Source organism: Leishmania panamensis (genome assembly GCF_000755165.1).
Source record: "Leishmania panamensis strain MHOM/PA/94/PSC-1 chromosome 10 sequence".
In the NCBI taxonomy this organism is placed as follows: domain Eukaryota; phylum Euglenozoa; class Kinetoplastea; order Trypanosomatida; family Trypanosomatidae; genus Leishmania; species Leishmania panamensis.
The window spans coordinates 406,246-423,848 of NC_025855.1; the positions used below are offsets into that span (position 1 = coordinate 406,246).

General features: G+C 60.7%; 6 protein-coding genes across 6 annotated transcripts; all 6 read right to left on the reverse strand.

The window, feature by feature from the left end:
- Window positions 1–129: 129 nt before the first annotated feature.
- Window positions 130–1,338, reverse strand: LPMP_100920 (carrier protein, putative; the record flags this gene model as incomplete). Its single annotated transcript, XM_010698513.1, has 1 exon — window positions 130–1,338. One exon carries the CDS (start codon window positions 1,336–1,338, stop codon window positions 130–132), a length of 1,209 nt encoding a protein of 402 aa, XP_010696815.1.
- Window positions 1,339–3,306: 1,968 nt separating this feature from the next.
- On the reverse strand, window positions 3,307–4,479 carry LPMP_100930 (RNA-binding protein-like protein; the record flags this gene model as incomplete). The annotated part of the gene is made up of 1 exon (XM_010698514.1): window positions 3,307–4,479. The coding sequence occupies one exon, from the start codon at window positions 4,477–4,479 to the stop codon at window positions 3,307–3,309; it is 1,173 nt and encodes a 390-aa protein (XP_010696816.1).
- A 1,242-nt stretch (window positions 4,480–5,721) lies between these two features.
- Window positions 5,722–9,507, reverse strand: LPMP_100940 (hypothetical protein; the record flags this gene model as incomplete). The annotated part of the gene is made up of 1 exon (XM_010698515.1): window positions 5,722–9,507. The coding sequence occupies one exon, from the start codon at window positions 9,505–9,507 to the stop codon at window positions 5,722–5,724; it is 3,786 nt and encodes a 1,261-aa protein (XP_010696817.1).
- Window positions 9,508–10,124: 617 nt separating this feature from the next.
- Window positions 10,125–10,889, reverse strand: LPMP_100950 (hypothetical protein; the record flags this gene model as incomplete). The annotated part of the gene is made up of 1 exon (XM_010698516.1): window positions 10,125–10,889. One exon carries the CDS (start codon window positions 10,887–10,889, stop codon window positions 10,125–10,127), a length of 765 nt encoding a protein of 254 aa, XP_010696818.1.
- An 811-nt stretch (window positions 10,890–11,700) lies between these two features.
- On the reverse strand, window positions 11,701–12,669 carry LPMP_100960 (hypothetical protein; the record flags this gene model as incomplete). Its single annotated transcript, XM_010698517.1, has 1 exon — window positions 11,701–12,669. The coding sequence occupies one exon, from the start codon at window positions 12,667–12,669 to the stop codon at window positions 11,701–11,703; it is 969 nt and encodes a 322-aa protein (XP_010696819.1).
- A 653-nt stretch (window positions 12,670–13,322) lies between these two features.
- Window positions 13,323–15,074, reverse strand: LPMP_100970 (hypothetical protein; the record flags this gene model as incomplete). Its single annotated transcript, XM_010698518.1, has 1 exon — window positions 13,323–15,074. The coding sequence occupies one exon, from the start codon at window positions 15,072–15,074 to the stop codon at window positions 13,323–13,325; it is 1,752 nt and encodes a 583-aa protein (XP_010696820.1).
- Window positions 15,075–17,603: the final 2,529 nt, after the last annotated feature.

Below are 17,603 nucleotides of genomic sequence, written 5' to 3' on the forward strand. Positions count from 1 at the left end.
GTACCGTACGTCGGTCGGTCGGTCGGGTAGGGGGGAAGGGGGGGGAGGGGGTACGGGGGTTCGGTGGTACGGGTTCGTTTCGCCGTCGTCGTCTCGCTCTCTTACTTGCCCCCCCCCCACTCCTCTTTTTCAGTTCGCACTCCCCGGTAGGCATGCGGCTGCACCTACTTGCCTGGACTGGACATCCCGAGTGCGGTCGGCCCACAGCTTCGCATACTCGTAGCTGGTAGACGCCAAGAGACCGTCCACAACACATGCGTTAATGCTCAGCAGCAGCCCGCTGTAGAAGCCACGGACACCCCACTTGCGGTGCAGCTGCCGAGTCACGGACCACAATGTAGCTCCGGGGGTCACCTGAAGATTTGTCCGCACCACCAGGTACGGATTGAAGAGCACCGCGGTAGCCGCACTCGTCGTGACAGAGGCAACGCCGTTGATGAGGATGTTGTCTTCGGTGGACGTGCACCAGTTCGGCAGGCGCCATCCACCACTTGCCGCGCCACCTCTTTGCTGGGGCCCCTCGTATTTCTCAGAGAGCCGCTCCAGATGCGGCCCGAAGGCGCCGTAGAGGAAGCTTTTCAGCTGACCATACATCGCCCACCACATAGCTGTCCACTGGCACCCGACGACCAGGGTGGTGCCGAAGCCGGCGAAGACCGTGCGCAAGCCGCGCTCCGCGTACATGCCCTGCAGCGTTCGCCACGAGTTCATGCGGCGCGACGGGGACGCCGTCATCTGGCGGAACGCGATAATGCTGAGCGGGATGTGCACGGCGCGGCACACAACGTCGGCAGCGTATCCGGAGACGGCGTCACGCATTGCGGTACCGGTGATGGGCACCTGCTCGCGGCCCCACTCGAAAATGCACAGGTAGATCACCTCGCTCAGGGCGCATCCAATGGAGAGGGAGCCGATGCCCTGCAGAAGGCCACGCCACCGCCCTTCCTGCGTGAAGATGTTGGAGAGGATGCCCCATGTGGTCATCTTGTTCGCTGCAGCGCTCGTCTGCTTCCGGGTCAGAGCTAAGTTTATCGGTTGCTGAAGAGCTGTGCGGAGCGCGCACAGGGCGAACGCGTAAAAGAGAAAGGCACCTTGATGGAGGTCTGAGTAGCTGCGATTGACGCTGGTTGTGTGCTCGTGCAGCGGCGGCTCCTCTTCCACGTCATGCGTGAGAAATCCAAACGGGGATGAGTGCACGTGCGAGGCAGAGCTGTGCTGCTGATGTGTGTGATGGCGATGGTGGTGATTTTGAGATGCGTCCACACTGGTGCTGCTGTGGGCAGCGGGGGGCTCGTAGCTGACGCTGCCTGATTCGATCGAGGAGGACTTGGTAAGCATCTTTCCTTGTAAGGCTACTCTTGCACGCTTCTCGCACGCAGTGGCCACGGCCACAGCAGCGAAGGGAGGAGGAGAGGTGGGACAAGGGGGTGAGGGAGAAGGAGCATGCAAATACTTCGGCTACGGAGGCAACGAAGAGACGTGTACGTGGGTGTGTGCGCGGTAGGAGAGGAAGGGGAGGAGAGAGAGAGGGAGAGGGAGAGGGAGGACAAGACACACTGTTATCAACAGAGGTAATCCCTAGTGAGAAACAAAAGGCAGGAAGAGAGAGAGGTGGTGGTGGGGGAAAATCTACAAGAAGCGGCCCAGAATGAATATAGTGGTGGTGGCTATTGTATTGGTTGTCATAGCCGCGAAAGCTGCTGTTTCCTAGGCAGTGCTGCTGTTGCTTTCAAATAAACTCGCAGAACTGCCTAGGAAAAGGTCTCTGCATGGGTGTCCGCTTACCAGTGCCGATTGAGCTCGCGCGGAGGCAGTGGGAAAGAGAGAGAGAGAGCGGATGAAACAAGAAGCGATAGAGAGTAAACACACGTGACGTTTATTATGTTGAAGCGCAGTGAGGTGAATGGCTGCAACATGCGTGTGTGTGTGCGTGCAGAGCGACTGGTTCGATGCGTGCGCACGAGGGAGCAGCAGCAGCAGCAGCGGCAGGGATGGGGGAAGAGGGAGAAAGAGCACGCTAACAGAAGAATGAAGCGAAGGGGAACATCAACAACGAGAGGCAAAGGCGAAAAGGGGGGAGAGGATGGAAGGCTACCGAACCGTAACCGAAGAGCAAAATGCACCCATGCAACGGCAGCACAATACGAAGGGGCGATGGACGGCTCGGACGGCAAGCGACAGTGCGTGTGTGTCGGTGTACGCGCTTGCGGACACCGAGGATCCAAACGAGAGTGGCCGTGAAAGCAAATGCAAAGAAGAAAATGCTGGTGCGCATACGTACAGGGGCGTGTGTGTGCGTATGTACGTTGGAGGAGGAGGAGGGGCAACAGGGATTGAGCAGAGGAGGTGGTAGGGAGCGAGAGAAGAGAGAAAAGGTGGGGGGGGGGGTGAGGAGGAGGCAGCAGTACGGGTGATTGCACGGCCCTTCTCCCACCAAGCACAGGGACATGTATGGATCAGCTTCTTCGACTCACTTGTTTTGGAGCTGCTTAGGCTGCGACTGAGCTATTACTGCTGCGTGTACGAGTGAGATGGGCCACATGATGCTCTACCGCTGACCTTCAAATGAAGAGCACAAGAGCGTAGTTCCAGTCTGCGCTCGGTGGGGGCGAACGCAGTCCTAGAGAACGTTGAGGGAGCTGGTGCGCCTGGTTTGACCAGTGATTGCAGTTCGCTCTCTCGATCTCTTTCTCTCTCTCTTCACTGTTGTCATGGTCGCCACACTGGCGCTATGATGGACTTGGTTTTCCTATGCATATACACCGGGGTGTGGGCATAGGCATGTCGGCTTCTCCGTTTAGCTTAAAACAACCGCGACATGGTGACACTCTTATCCGAGAACGACCGCACGCACGCACACACAGAGAGAGAGAGAGGAAGAGAGGCAAGCAAACGCTGTCCTCTTCTCCCTGAAGAAAACAACAGCGCAGCGTTACACCACGAAAAGAACGGCCATCACGCCTTACCGCCGCCAAGTGGCAGACGCAGGGCAGATGTCTGGCGTTATTCGTCATCATTATCGCCGATGAAGACACCACATAGGTGGGGCAAGAAACACACGTCCCCCTTCCCCAAATAAGAGGGCGACACACACACACTGGGGCAGGTAAATCGGTCTTTTCTTCGCTCCGGCACTTCCTTGCCCGCCCTGCCTCCATCCACAGGTTAGCGAAGAGAGAGGGAGGGGGAGGTAACATTGACGCACTACCCGTCGCAGGTGATTAAGCGCTTCTGCAGGTGAATGTGTGCCGGGAGAGCGCACGACCATCCCCCCTCCCCCACCGGCCCATTTGTGTTCGGCATCACTTACGTAGTCTTTGCCCTTACGCTTCGCTTGGCCTCCGGCTTGTTCACTGGCGCCTTTGGGGACGACGCTTTGCTAGTCGCTTGGTTCAGACTGGGCATTGGCACCGCTGCCGTGACGTCGGTTGTCGTTACGACTGCCTTCCCCACACCAGCCGCCGCCACAGCGCCATCCTTCGGCTTCCCCGACATAGGTCGCTTCTTCTTAAGGAGACCAGGCGGCAGTGTGGCTAGCTGAGACTTGAAGAGGTCCGTCTCGAAGTCGATGCCGAGGCTCTTGAGGTAGTTGTTATTCTCTCTCTCGGTCCGCACCGCTTTGATGAGGAGGCCTACAGGGTTCTTACGGCGCACGTCGTGCTTCTTCAGCGGCGTCCCCTTTGTTTTGTACGCGTAGGCGAGCGCGCGACGGCGGCTGACCATCTGGCGCGACGGCATGGGCCGCCGCATCGTGACGGCGCGCGCGCGTACGGCCATGCCGCCCAGCGCCATGCCGTTGCACTCCTCCACCACAAGCGGTATGACGGATTCCCTGTCGAACTTAACGTATGCGATGCCGCGGGATCGGTGGGAGCGCTTACTACGAACGCAGAAGCAGCTCAGCACCGTTGCCCCAAACTGGCTCAGAAACTTGCAGAGCTGCGGCTCTTGGAACTCAGACGGCAGAAAGCTCAGGCGCACGGCGCGGTATGGTTCGACGGCGCCGTTGCTGTCGCGCTGCCGGGGCGCAGGGGAGGATGCCTGCTTGCCGGCCCCCATCTCATCGTCCTCGTCGTCCAGGGCGGAGCTGTCCACTATTTCGCTAAGGTTATCCGCATCGTAGTCGACAGCCGTGCCGCCGTTCAGCATGTCATCTTCATCATCACTGGAGTTTTCCTCGTCGCTCGGTGCCGGTCGTGCAGCCTCGTCTTTCTTAGCCCGCTTGGCCTTCACAATGCCGCTGCGTTTCTTCGTGGCACTGCTGACGGTTTTCGTGGCCGCCTTGACTTGCCGTCCCTTCTTTCGAAGAACAGCAGCCGGAGGGGCATGCCTCGCTGCCGTCCCCACCGGCGCGTTGATGTGCGTGGTCTGGATGGCCTCCGCGGCCGCCTTTACCGTCGACTTGGCAAAGGACAGCTTCTTGCGCTTGCCCGTCGCGGCGGCTCTGTTGGCCTTCTTCAGGGAGCTCTTCGGTGGCATTACGAGGTGGTATTGGTGGTGGTGGAGGGAGAAGGCGCACTGTCACGCGTCTGTATGAAAGAGGCTTATGCACGTGAGGCAGTGCTTGCGTGTGTGTGTGTGTGTCAGTTGCTCTCTTGTTTGCTCGTCTCGTGCAGCGGACTCGCGCTGACTCTTTCCTCTGACCTGTCGAGCACACGGACACACACACAGCGAGGTACGGTGGCACAGTCAGAGCGTCGATAGAATCGGAGAAGGAAAGCATAAAAAGAGCGCGCAGAAAAGAGGGAAAGGAAGCGGGGAAGTAGAGGAGGTCGTTCGCGCGGCAGTGTGATGACATGCCCAACTCAGCACCTCTCTTTGCTGATTCTACAGGTATCCGGTAGAGGCGCACGGGCGGATATCGCCTCGCCCCTCCTTCCCAACTCCTGGGGTGTGAAGCGGGGAGGGAGAGGGAGAGGGGGGATTGAAGGGGGAGAGAGAATAGGGCGGATAGATGCAGCCATGCTGCGAGTCTCGCCCCCTCCCCTCCCCTCCCCCCGTTTTCCCCTTTCCTCCGTCGTCCTCTTCTCCCTCATGTCCCTTCCTCACTCAAACGACTTTCTTTCCTTTAAATTGCGTCTCTCTCTTGCATCCTGTCCGCGTGAAACGCGCGTGGGAGAGAGCGAGCGAGCAGATGCCGCGCTGTACATCAATATCCACCAAATCAATCCACATCCAAGCACATACACTACACGTCGCGCTCTCTCTCTCCGCCGCCTTCTCTACGACTGCCTCCCTTTTCCCCCTTCACCTTTCTCTCTCCTGCCTTCTATCGTTGACTACATCGCGGCAGCACTCGCAGTGTCGTAGACACACCATTACTATGGAGAAGAAGCCGGAGACTGCGAAGGAGAGAGAGAGAGGGGAGGAGGTGAGGCAGGAGGGAGGTGCTGGCGGCGGCAAGAGGGAGTGCTCCTCAGCCTGTTTTTCAGCTCTGAGCTGCGAGCATAGGCGAAGAAACGAAAAGGCTGATGAAATGCAGACGTGAAGCGCCAAGAAGAGCGCGTTCGCGCACACGCACACGTCAGTCAACATACGCGACGCGGACGAAGACGCAAGTGTGCACAGCTACATTGATAAGAGGAGGGAAACGGCTGAAAATAGATCGTGGCCGACCGACCGAGCGAGGGAGGGTGGGTGGGGTGGGGGGGGGGGTAGAAGGACTGCATGGACCAAGAAGCACGCACGTCAGACACGACGCACGTAAGGAGTGGGAGGGTGTCACGACGCACCAGCAACGGAAAAGATCCAGCTGACCGCCGTCACCACCTCCTCTTGTGACACGCCCTCGAGGAAAGAGACGAGCGGGACGCCCATGAAGGTCGGGTTTGGGGCCGCTGGGGAGGCTGCGCCGCTGAGGAAGTACCGCTCCGCCTCGCCCTTTGATCCTGACGCTGTCGGTGACGCCAAGGCCGGTGCCAGCTCGCGCCACAGAGTGCACACTACCCCCTCCGCTTTCTGCGCCAGCATCAGCAGCTCCTTACCAACTGCCTCGGAGACGTGCGCCACAGCGGCAGCAGCGGCAGTCTCCGTAGCGTTGCCGGTGCCCTGGCGTACTGAGGCCGCCGCAGGGCCTCCACCGGCACCAGTTCCTCCGCGCTGGCGCAGTCGCAAGCTCGCTGCTTGAATCACCAGAACAACGTCCTCGTAACAGCGTGCCAGCACCGCTTGCCACTGCCGCACCTCTGCCTTTGACGCTGCTGAGGTCACGACGGTTGGGTCCTGGCGAACAGACGAGGTAGAGCGACGGCCTGTGCCACTATCACCGTTGCGTCGGCCGAGGAATAGGAGCGGCGCGCCGCCACCAACACCAGCGCGGCCCTCCACCAGCAGACTGGCGAGCCATCGCACCCGCTCAGCAATCTTCTCCTCCACCTGACCTTCTCTGGCCACCACCGCAGCCCGGGCAGCGAGCCGACGCGCGCCACCGGCGTTTCCAGTGAAGCTCACGTCCTTCTCCTCGACTGCCACCGACCGTGAGGGTGAGCCAGTGCCGCTACTGAGGTTGCCTGTGCGGCCACCCCCACCGTTTAGCACGCTGAGAGCCGCCTTGACCAGCAGCAGAGTGCAATTCTCCACAGGAAAGCCCGACGGTTTGAGAGGGCCCACGTAACGGTGCACCACCCACGGCGCCTCGTCCACCAATGCCTCAGCTTCCTGCGCCGCTGCGCATGCTCGCGACTTCGATGTGCAGGCGAGGATGGAACGCATCTGCGCTGGCGTCGCCTCGTGCACAAAGACCCTCAACGCAGCCTCTGCCGCGTCCTCGGCAAAGATGCTGCCCCCATCGTCAGCATGAGGCGACGTGACTGCCACATCGCTTAGCTGCCCATCACCGTCGGCTGCGTCGCTGGCTACGGCGGCCGCCGAGACCACGCCGCCGGGCTTCTTCGCAGCAACGGTGATCAATGTGCGTGTTGCGTCGGTGCCCTCGGCTTTGTACTTCGCTGGCAGGAACGGGAGCAACTCTGCCAGCGCGCTTGCCGCCAGCAGGCGCGACTCCTTTTCCGCCGGGTCCGATGACTCAACAGCGGAGGACAGCTCACGACAGAGCGTCTGCACACCAGCCCACAGAGCGCGCATCTCGTGGCTGTCCACCGACACATCGTGCGCCGTGGCGAGCGTAGTCGCGATGGTGTGATGGTCACCTCCGTCGCGGACACCGAACGAGAGAGAGGCATGGGAGACACGTTGGTGCTGCTGGTGTGGGTGCGACGAGGACGGCGAGGACATATCCGCGTCGGCGGAGGCGACGGGTGAGTGGGATGGCAAACCGAGCTCGAACCACCGCTGCAGGCACCAGCGTAGCCATTGCGCCCGAAGCACAGAGAGCGTAGGTGACGACGCGTTCGTTGATGTTGGCGTCGCGGTGTTGTCCGGCAAAGGGAAGAGAGTGTTGTAGACGTCAAAGAATGGCCTGCCCACTACACATGCGGCCATCAGAGAAGGACGTAGCTCCATACGCAGCACCTGCACGGCAAGAGCCACCGCTGCCGCCGCCTCGTCGACACTTACGCTGCTCGCGTTCGTGCGGCTCATGGCGGCGTGCTGCAGCGCCGCAGCACTGCGCTGCTGTGCGAGCTGCACGAGAGTGTTGGTGATGGCGTCCTGCGAAGTCAGCACCGCGATGGCTGTGCTCCTGCCAGAGCGTGAGGCTGAACGGCGGGCGGGGCTGGTTGCTGTGCGTCCACCTGCGCTGGCCTGAGGGTGACTGCCCATTGGCGTTTCCAGCGGCATGCAGGCAGCGGCACCAGCACTGATGGGCGGCAGGGAGGTTAAAAGGGCACGGAGAAGCACCAGCAGGCACAGCTGAGCCGCGTTTTCTGCGCCAGCAGCGCTACTCTCTCCATCGCCAGCGGTGGCGTCAGCGTCGAGAGTCGCCTCCTCAGCAGCCGAGTCACGCACGACACACTCAATGGTGACCCACAGCGAATTCAGCAGCGGGGCGGCGAGTCGGCGGTTTGCTGGCAAGACGGCCGTGATGAGCTCAGCATAGTTGGCTGCCAACGGCCAGTGCAGCCCACGCACCGCCTGTGCAAAGGTTGGAGAGGCCGCCAAGTATGTCTTAAAGCAGGCGACGGCATGGTGGACGTTGAAGTCGCTGAGTGTTGCCAGCAGAACGGCGCTGAAGTGAAGAGCGTTGCGCACGAAGGCGAAAGGCACGCCGCCGCCAGCGTCGCTCTCACTACCGCCACGGAGTCGCGACTGCGCATTCGCGACGGAGGCGAACAGGCAGTCGACAAGGACATCGAGGCCGTGGCCACCGTGGTGCATTAGGATCTGAGCTAGCTCCGGAACAGCGCTGAGGATTGCTTCCCAGACGCCCGTGCGAAGCACTGCCTGCTGAGCGTCGTAGCCGTCTCTGCCTGTGCTTCCGAGCGTTACGTTCCTCTCACCCTCCAAGTCCCACTCACCAGATGGGTAAGCAGAGAGCCAGCGAAGGGTGACAGGTAGCGACGACATCGGCGTTGCAGTCGCTTCGTTGCCCCTCATCAGCACCTCGAGGGCGTCTGCCGGCACCGACTCGCGCACCTTCATACAGAACCACGCGCCAGCCATCGAGGAGCCGTGGGACGGGATAGGTCCACCGGCGGCATCTGCAGCGGCCGACTCAGCTGGTCGCTGCAGCGGAAGTACTGTGGACACATGACCTGCAGCTCGCACAGCTACGTGGAGGAGCGGCTTATCTGCAGTTGCTGCCTCGGCTGTCAATGCGGGTGCCTGCGATGTAATGGGCTTCGTATGCTTCAGCATCGGGAGTGATGGCGGCAAGGGCGACAGCAGCACCGGGGCAGCGCTACGTACATCCTTGCCGCCGACATCGCTCAGGATGCTGCCGGCAGCCACAGCAGCTCCAAACAACGATGCAGGCTTGTCGCATCTGCCCGCGAAGCCGCCGCGAGAGTCCACGTGTGTGGAGGGGTGAGGATCGTTTGCGCCACCGCCGTACCGCCTACGTGCAGCGGCGCCACCAGTGCTGGCTGGCATGTACACCGGCACCTTGTTGGCTGGCACGTCAGGTAGCGCATCCTCCAGCGGCACCACCTCGATGTCCACATGTTTGCCAGTCAGCACTGTGTATAGCTGCTGCAGAAAGGCACCGGCACAGCCGTCTGCGCCGTTCATCATGCCATCTACCATAGCTGCGCTCACTTCCACCCCTTGCTGGTGCAGCACCTTACGCAGCACAAACCAGTTGCTCTGCTTGCTCGCGGCGCCGGCCTTGTTCTCGAAGCTGTGCAGAGGCACATGTGGCCAGTAGTGAGCACAGATGTGTGCAAACACATACCCGTTTGCCAAGTCACGCTTCGGGTACTTGACGAAGCTGCCGAGTTGCAGGGACTGCAGCCATGCCAAGATCGCGCGAGGGAGCACGGCACCGGTGCGAAGCGAAAAGGGCGGCGCAGCTGCAGCCAGCGAGGAGGCAACGCTAGCCGACTCCTTCCCCATCGTGGAGCTTCGCCGGGCAGCGGCAGATCCCGCCTCTGAGGACGACGCGTGCGTCATTCGCACCGCTACCGCTCCGGCTGGTACGTGTGAGCTGGCGCAGGCTGCACAGAGGAGGGGATGGGGGAGATGAGTGGCCCCGAACTGAGGAAGAGAATAAGGGCGTGAGGGAAAGAGGGCGTGCACGTGCCTGTGTGTGCGCGCGCGTGCGTCTTCGAAAGTGTGCTGGCCCCAACACGACACTCACGAGGTTTGGCTCTGCACGCGTGTGTCAGAGGAGCAGCCGCTGTTGGCGACACTGGAAAGGAGGCGAAAGGCTGATGGTTCGGGGGGGAGGGGAGGGGAGGGGAGGGGAGGGAGGACAAAGGGGGGGGGGAGGATGTGAGAAGGAGGCGCACATGTACTTTGCTCGTTGAGCATCACACCTGCACGTGGAATGGATGAATGGGGAGACGTGCTCAGCACACTACACCAACACACACGCACACACACACAAGCGCATTGCATATGTGTGTTTGTGTGTGTGTGTGTTGGTGTGCCATGGATGTGTTGGACAAGAGAGGCGCAAAGAGGGAGCGAGATTAAGAGGGGCAATGTGGACTGGCGACGACACCTCACACGTGCCGTCAAGCAGAGGGGCATGCGCACCCTCCTTGCTTGAGCAAGGTGTCAACGCCTCAGTGGCCGAGAAAGACATAGCGAAGCGTGCGCCATGCAGTCCGTGGTGCCTGTGCGACGGCGTTGCGTAGTCGACAGCCATAGTAGAAGGCGCCTAGGGCCATGAGGCGTGTCGAGGGCAGGCCACGACGCACCGTCCCACGCCGGGCAGCTCTGTTCTTCTGCACGCTCTCGAAATACTCCGCCGTGAAGCCGTGCGTGCCGTCTGCTGTGGCCGCATCTTCTCGGATGCGTTCCTCCCGCTTCTGCCGGTGCTTTTCGAGGTGCCGCGCATAGCGCACGAATTCATGGAAGGACACGCTTGGCTCCCGCAACTTCGACTCCATTGAGGATATCACCGTGTTGCTGGCGGCGCGTTGCCACGGCAGCGTAACGCCACGCAGGCTTATCGATGAGCCCGGTGTGTGGAAGCTAGTCGCCACCTCTGCCCACTCATCTTCGTGCGGACGCGCTGCCGTGCCGCTCTCACTGTTCGCAACTGCGCTGGAGGGACCCTGGCGGTGCTGGCCGAGGTTAGCGCCTTGCCGATACTGCACTCGGTGCTCGAGCAGCTTTTTCAGGGAGGTGTAGGCTTCCGTCAGTTGAACCATTCGTGCCGTCGCAGCCTTCTCATCATCGGCGTGCAGGTCTGGGTGATTCTCCTTTGTGAGCTGCACGAACTTCTTCTTGAGGTCGTGCTTGTTTGTGGGTGGCGCCTGAAAGCCGAGGGTGCGGCAGGCAACGCCGATGGGCAGGCAACGGTGCAATAGGGAAAGGCGAAACATATCGGCGCGCGTCGTGAAGCCACAACCCGACAAGCAGAGGTCGTGCGAGGCTGAGGGAGAGGGGAGGAGAAGAGACTCACACCCAGCACGAAGAGAGAGGTATGACACCGAGCGAGAGGGTGTGAGAGAAGTCAACGAAGACGAGGCGAGGATTCCTTGATGCGTGTGAAGCGAGATGGCGCCCAGTGTCCATGGCGCACACGGGTGTATGGCCGAATGTTTGTAAGGGGTGTGCTGAAGGCGTCCTTTAGTGTGGCTGCTACGTACGAGTGCGCTGGGCGGGGAGGGGCGAAAGGCTGGCAGAGGGGGGTGGGTGGGTGGGTGAGGCGTGGAGACACGTCAACGCACAACCGCCCCTCCTCAAGCAGCGATGTACTCTGGCGCTGGGACGCGAAATAGGCACCATTGCCATTTACTCGCTCGCTACGCTTCCACGCCGTTCACTCCTCCCCACCACCCCCATCACGTGGTTCTCACGGAGTTTGGAGTGGTGCGTGCGCAGAGTCGTATTTTTTTTCCTTTTAAAGAGGCAGAAGGGGGGGGGGGGAGGAGACCGGCGCAGCAGCTGCGGCGGCATCTAAGCGCAACGACATGTACCCACACGTATGCACATGCAGCGAGAGCCGCATGTCACCAAGGGGGTGGGGTGGGGGGGTGGGGCGCTCCTCTCCCCCACCGCTTCACTACCTCACCACAGGCTTCAGAGATGTTGCCGTCTGCAATGTACCCAGAGCGGCAGAGTGGGCCACCTCCTTCCTTAACGGGAGAACCGGGTGCTAACTCCTGCCCAGCAGACCCATCCATATCTTGCCTACACAAGAGTCACCAAAACATCCACGCCGAACAACTGCGCAAAGAGGTGCACTGCCTCATCAATGTGATTCACCCAGCTGTCAGCACTGCCACTACGGGCTCCGGGTTGCACACTGCCACCGCCAGTGCCAGCACTAACGACACCGCCGCGACCGCCGGCCGTACTGCCACCGCCGCTGCCGCCATTCTCGTCATCGCCATCTTCATCCTCGTCCTCGTCTGTCTGAGCAGCAAGCGCTTTCTCCTCCTCCTCCGCTGTGTGCGCATCCACGGAAAAGGTCCAGCCACTGCGCTTTAGCATCAGCTCCACCACCCGCTGCAGCACCAGCGCTGCTCGCGACGGATCGTCGGCGACAATGTGCACCACACCGACCGGCTTTGTGCCTCGGCCCTTCGTTACCGCACCGCCGTGGCGCACGCGCTGCTGCTGATAGTACTCGACAATGTAGTCAAACGTGACTAAGTCCGTTGTGGCAATGAGGTCGAAGTATGGCGGCAGCGCCGCGGTACCGCTTTCCGCCAAGACGCACACGGCGCGGCGCAGAGACAGCTCTGCCTCGGAGAAGGAGGAGTTGAAGTACGCGTAAGGGGCGATGCGAGCATCGCCGCCGTCGTTGTCCATATAAGGAAGGTCGACGGCAGCGCCTCTATCGAGGGCCCCGCTCAGCACCTTGCCAGCCATCTGCAGCACATGCGTGTCCTCACTCACCGAGGCATCGGCGTTACTCAGCTGTGCGGCGCCAGAGCGGAGCTCGTTTTGCTGCGGCTGAAGCTCCGCTGCCCGGGCGAGAGCGGGTGTTGTGCTGGCGCTCACGACCAACACATCACTCAGGTGACCGCACCGCAACGTCATGTGAGCAAAGAGCATCACCGCTGTCGCCTGCGTCGCGGTTGGTAGAGACGAGTTCGGCGCCGCGCCGCTACTGGCGAGGGCGTTGCCGTCCACCACGTGGAGATGAAACTTCATCTGGCGCCGCAAAGGCCAGCTAATACGGGGAGAGAGAGAGCGCCACGCTTGTATAGGCGAATGAGTGCGCTATGTGCGTGGCCTGCTCGGGTGGTGATGTGCTACGTAGCGTAGTGACGCAGCCGGACCATCAACAGGTGAGCGAGGCAGAGAGAGCGAAAGAAAAGGAGTGGGAGCGTGGATGAGGAGGATGAGAAGAGACGCGGGGAAGAGTGCAGTTGGCACCTCCACCTCCCACTAAGGATACACGGTCGTCTTGAGTCCCCACTCGCCTGCATTTATCCCCGAGCGAGCAGTCGTGACGATACTGATGGGGGAGGGCGTTGCAATTGTTCGTGCGGTTGTGTACAACGAGATCGAGTGTGGGGGGGGGGGGAGAAGATGGGCATGTGCGTTGCGGTAGAGAATGGCAATGCGAGTGAAATAAAGACGTGGAAAGAATGAAGCGGCTGGACTGACATGCGGCAACGACGAGGGGAGAGGAGGAGGAGGAGGGAGGTAGGCAGTAAGATACACGGAGAAGGAGCGCCGTGTGTTCTTCAACTGTACTAGCCATTTCCTTTTCCCCACTAGCGTCATCTCACTAGCGAGTACTACAGATAAATTCTCCCCCTTCGTGACCACACGAACGTGCTCACCTCACCACAGGCCGTTTACTGTTCCCCGTCTCCCGTGCCACAGCGCGAAGTGGCGTCGTCGACGCCATTGTCGGGGGACGCAAGGTACGCCTCAAGGGCTGTTTTCTGTCGGCGCAACAGGCCGAGCGCGCCCATCACCCTTCCCAGCGTGTCTCGTAGCCCAGCCTCGGTCCGTTCCAGAGCGCTCACCTCCTCTACGATGTGCTGCAAGTGCTCTTCCAACCGCGGCAGTTCTCGCTGAAGCACCGCGTAGCGTTCCGCTGCACTGTCTGCTGTACTCGAGCCACTCAGAGGGAGGGTAGTGGGTGTACCACTGCTATCTTCGCTTTTTTCACCGGTCAGTAAGCCATCACGCGCGCGCCGTTTCTGATTGAATGCTTCGTCGACCAAAGTGCAGTCCTCTGCTGCCTGCGCACGCTGCGCGCGCAGCGCATCGCATTTGTCGGAAATCGACTTCAGCGCCTGCCGCACTTGCACAAGGCCGCTCTCCGCGTCCTCACGTCGTCGCTTTGAGTCACGGCATGCCTGTTGCGCTGCTGCGAGTGCCTCTTCAGCAGCGCGGTGGTCACTGATGGCCACGTCGTACGCTACCTTCGCCTGGTCATAGCGGGTCTCGCTGGCCGCCAGCTCCTGACGTGCAATGTCGTTCTGCAAAGTGACGTGCTGCTGCAGTTGCTGAAGGCGCTGCAGTGCCTCTTTAGCAGCCTCCTCTCGCAGCGCGGAGGCATACTGTAACGCAGCGGCCCGCTCAGCCGCGGCGCACTGTGCACGCAACTCCGCCAGCCGGCGACGTTCGTGGGTCTCTTGCTCGGTCGCCTCCGCCAAGGCAGCCTTCAGCCTTTCTAGTTGCTGCCGCAGCGCCCGTTCACTCTCGGTGCGCTGCTGCAGCCGCGCCGCCGCTGCCCTTTGCTGCTCTGCGCGGGCTCTCTGCCACTGAAGATGTGCATTCACCACGAGGCGGGTGCGACGCACCACAGCATCCGCAAGACTGCGCAGGGAGTCGGAGGCGCCTTCCTCCACTTCTGCACCCTCTTCACTGTTGCACGAACTGCCCACGTAATTTGATTCCACCAGGGCATTGCGTTGATGCCGCGTCGATGATGGGTAGTTCGCACCTTCCACATGATGATTGTGGTGCTGCTGGTACAACACGGCAAGACCCTGATGAATTCCACGCAAAATCTCCTTCAGCGACGCTTCACCCTCCACGATGGCCTGCGCAGTCACGGTAAGCCGCTGAAACTCGCGAGTGCGCGGAGATGGAGCTTCTACCTCACGCTGCTCACCGTGCAGCCGCAGCAGCCGCTCGCGGCCGAGACTCAGCAGCGCCCATCGACTTTCGAACACACGCGTGTTTGCCGCCGCCAACTCCTCGAGCTGAGCGAGGCGCTTTCGTGCCTGCTCAACGGTATGCACTGTATCCACAGCTGTGAGCAGGACGTCAGAGGTGCTTGCCGACGCCTTCAGACTTTCCGTAGGTAGCCACTGTGAGTGCTTATGGGCTCCCGGAGGTACAGGAGTGGGTACGGACGCGGCCGAGGACCACAGTGACGGTGGCCTCGGTGACACCGATGATTGGTCAGGACACGCGAGACTGGTGCGTGAGACCCGTCGCTGCTGCCGTTGCGCCTGCAGCGCGCGTCGGCCCCACGCTAGCAAACTTGCCACATCCTCGCTCAGCGCCGATGGCGTGACGGCAGAAGAGGACTCGGCGAGAGAGGAAGAAGTGATATCATGGGTGGATTTGCACGGTGGTAGGTGCCACATGCAGAATGACAGAGGGAGTGGGCGGCGGTGGGAGCGGATGCAGTGGGTGCAAGGGTGCGCAGAAGAGCTCGCGAGTGCGCTTGGGGGCCCCGGAAACACAAGGACAAACCCACCAATTTGGTACGCTAAATTAGCTGCCCTGAGGTCGTGACCGCGACTAACAGACGCCTCCCAGGAGAAAACAGAAGGGGAGAAAAGAGAATTTTGGGTGAGCTGGAGGGGGGAGGGGGAGATGATCGTGAGACTGCTGATGATCTAGAGCGGAATGCATGCACATGCACATATATATATGTATGTGTGTGTGTGTCTGCTGCGCGGTTGTCATATGCGGTGGAGATGGCGGTTCGCTGATGTCTGAGACGCACATGCACCTGCGCACAGCGATACGCTTGTGCCTGTTTGATGCCAAGAACAACGGGGGAGGGAGACGGCGGGGGTTGTGAGAGGTGGTTCATGGGCAGACAGACATGCATGTACACCTTCCTCTTCCTCAGAGAGGATGGGAGGGGGGGGGGAGGGAACGAAAAGAGGCGGGAGGAGGAGGTGGAAGGGGAGACCAACACACGAGTGACCACCTCTTCTTGCGGCATCCTCACTGGCTCTTCCATCTCGGTGTCCACTTCCCTTGTCGGTGTGGCTCGCCGTTGCTCATCGACGCTGGTGCTGCACTTGTCTGCGTGCGTGTGTGGGAAGGGGGTGGGTGGGTGGGTGAGACGACCACAGATGCACACGTGGCCGCACGCAGAGACCGAGGGCCGACGCTTTCCGCACAAATCGAGGGTCTTCTCGTTCTTTGCGTTGATAGACGGAGCGCGAGAAATGAGGGGAGAACAACAACAGACAAACAGACAACGCGCATAGACGTGACGCAGACGTCTCAACCCCCCCACTTTGCATGGGCATGTGAAGGACCGCCTGCACAGACAAGATCGATGGAAAGAGAGGGAAGGGGGAGGGAGGAAGAGAGGATGCGACGGACAGAGCACAGACAACCACTGTGTCCGCTCAACAGCAACAACGAGAAAGCAACGGCATCTCGGCAGCAACGACGCGCATACACATTCAACGACAGCGAGCGCTGTCATGCGCCGACAATTTGAGAAGATACAGGTCGGCGAGGCACATACCATATACAATGAGCTACGTGCAAAAGTGCCGCTATATGCATGCATGCATGCATGCTGGACAGGTGCGGCGACGCTACACATGCACGGAGCGAGGGTAGGTGCCTACGACCACCCAGGTTGCGCGTAGAGATGCATTGGTGCATCTTTTTAGTTTGCTCGCTTGCTCGCCGCCTCCCCACTCTTCTCTCCATATCCCTCGTTGTCCATATTCCCTACTCCCTACACACCTGCTCGAGGCAATACAAACGCGAACATCGACCCAATTACATACGCACATAAGTTGTCAAGGGGCGCCTCCGCCATCAGCGCAGGAGCCGCCGCTTGACCAGCAATGATGTCCAAGTACACCAGCCCTTAGGAGAGAGAGAGAGAAAGGGGGGGGGAAGGGGGCGAACGGCTTCCGAGACGGCAGTGCTGCTGGCCAATACACACACGCACACACACACACACACACACACGCGGGAGAGAGAAAAAAAAGAAAAGGGTAAAGGTGGTGTGGGGGGAGCTAGAAAATAGGTGTACGTTAGTTACCTGTACTTGACTGCACCTCTCCCTCCCCCCGGCGACAGACACATCCCCAGACAGGTAGATGCAGAAGTAAAGTGTGTTCTCCTTCCAGCTCCCCGCCTCTCTGCACACAGTCCCTTGCATGAAAGCCACTGCCAGTCGCGGTCTTAGCCAACCCTCGTCCGTTCCTCCCCTTCACACACGCCTCTCTTTACCTCTCTCATAGCTGCCTGCGAGCAAGAAGAAAATGCCAGCCGAGCACCTCAGCGAGGGACACGGTCACCTGTTCGTTTCTCTCGCTGAGGTGCTCAGCTGAGGGGGATGGAAGAGCGCCTTGACAAGGGAGGAGAGGGAGGCCGTATGCAGCCAACTAGCTGGCCAAGTGGGAAAGAAGGTACTCACACCCGCGAGCGAAGAGGCAGGCCAACAGTCATCTCGCATCTCCTCGGCCCCCCCGCCCCCCAACAAACCACACCATCACCACCAGCGTTATGGACAGTCTTTCCCCCTTTCCCCTCTTCAGCCCATCGACTACCTGGAGACGAAGCAGCCCTGCAACGCGAGAGGATGAGGTGGGGCACAGGCTCCGGCAAGCGAGAGGCGCAGGCGGGAAGCACACGAGCGCCTGCGCACATGAAAGAGAGAGAAGAGACGACAAAAGTGGGGAAGGGGAGGGGGCGGCGGAGGAGGCAGCCGAGCGTCTGTCGACATCGCCCTCATCCAAATTGTCATTGTCAGCAATGGTCCGCAAACGCCAGACCTCCGGGAGAGAGAAGGAGGGAGAGGGAGAGGGAGAGAGAGCACCACGAAGCACTGCGAAGTGAAAGCAAACAACAACCAAAGAGAAAAGCGACCGGCACGCAGCAGAGTGCAGCCACCCACACGCGCACTGCTC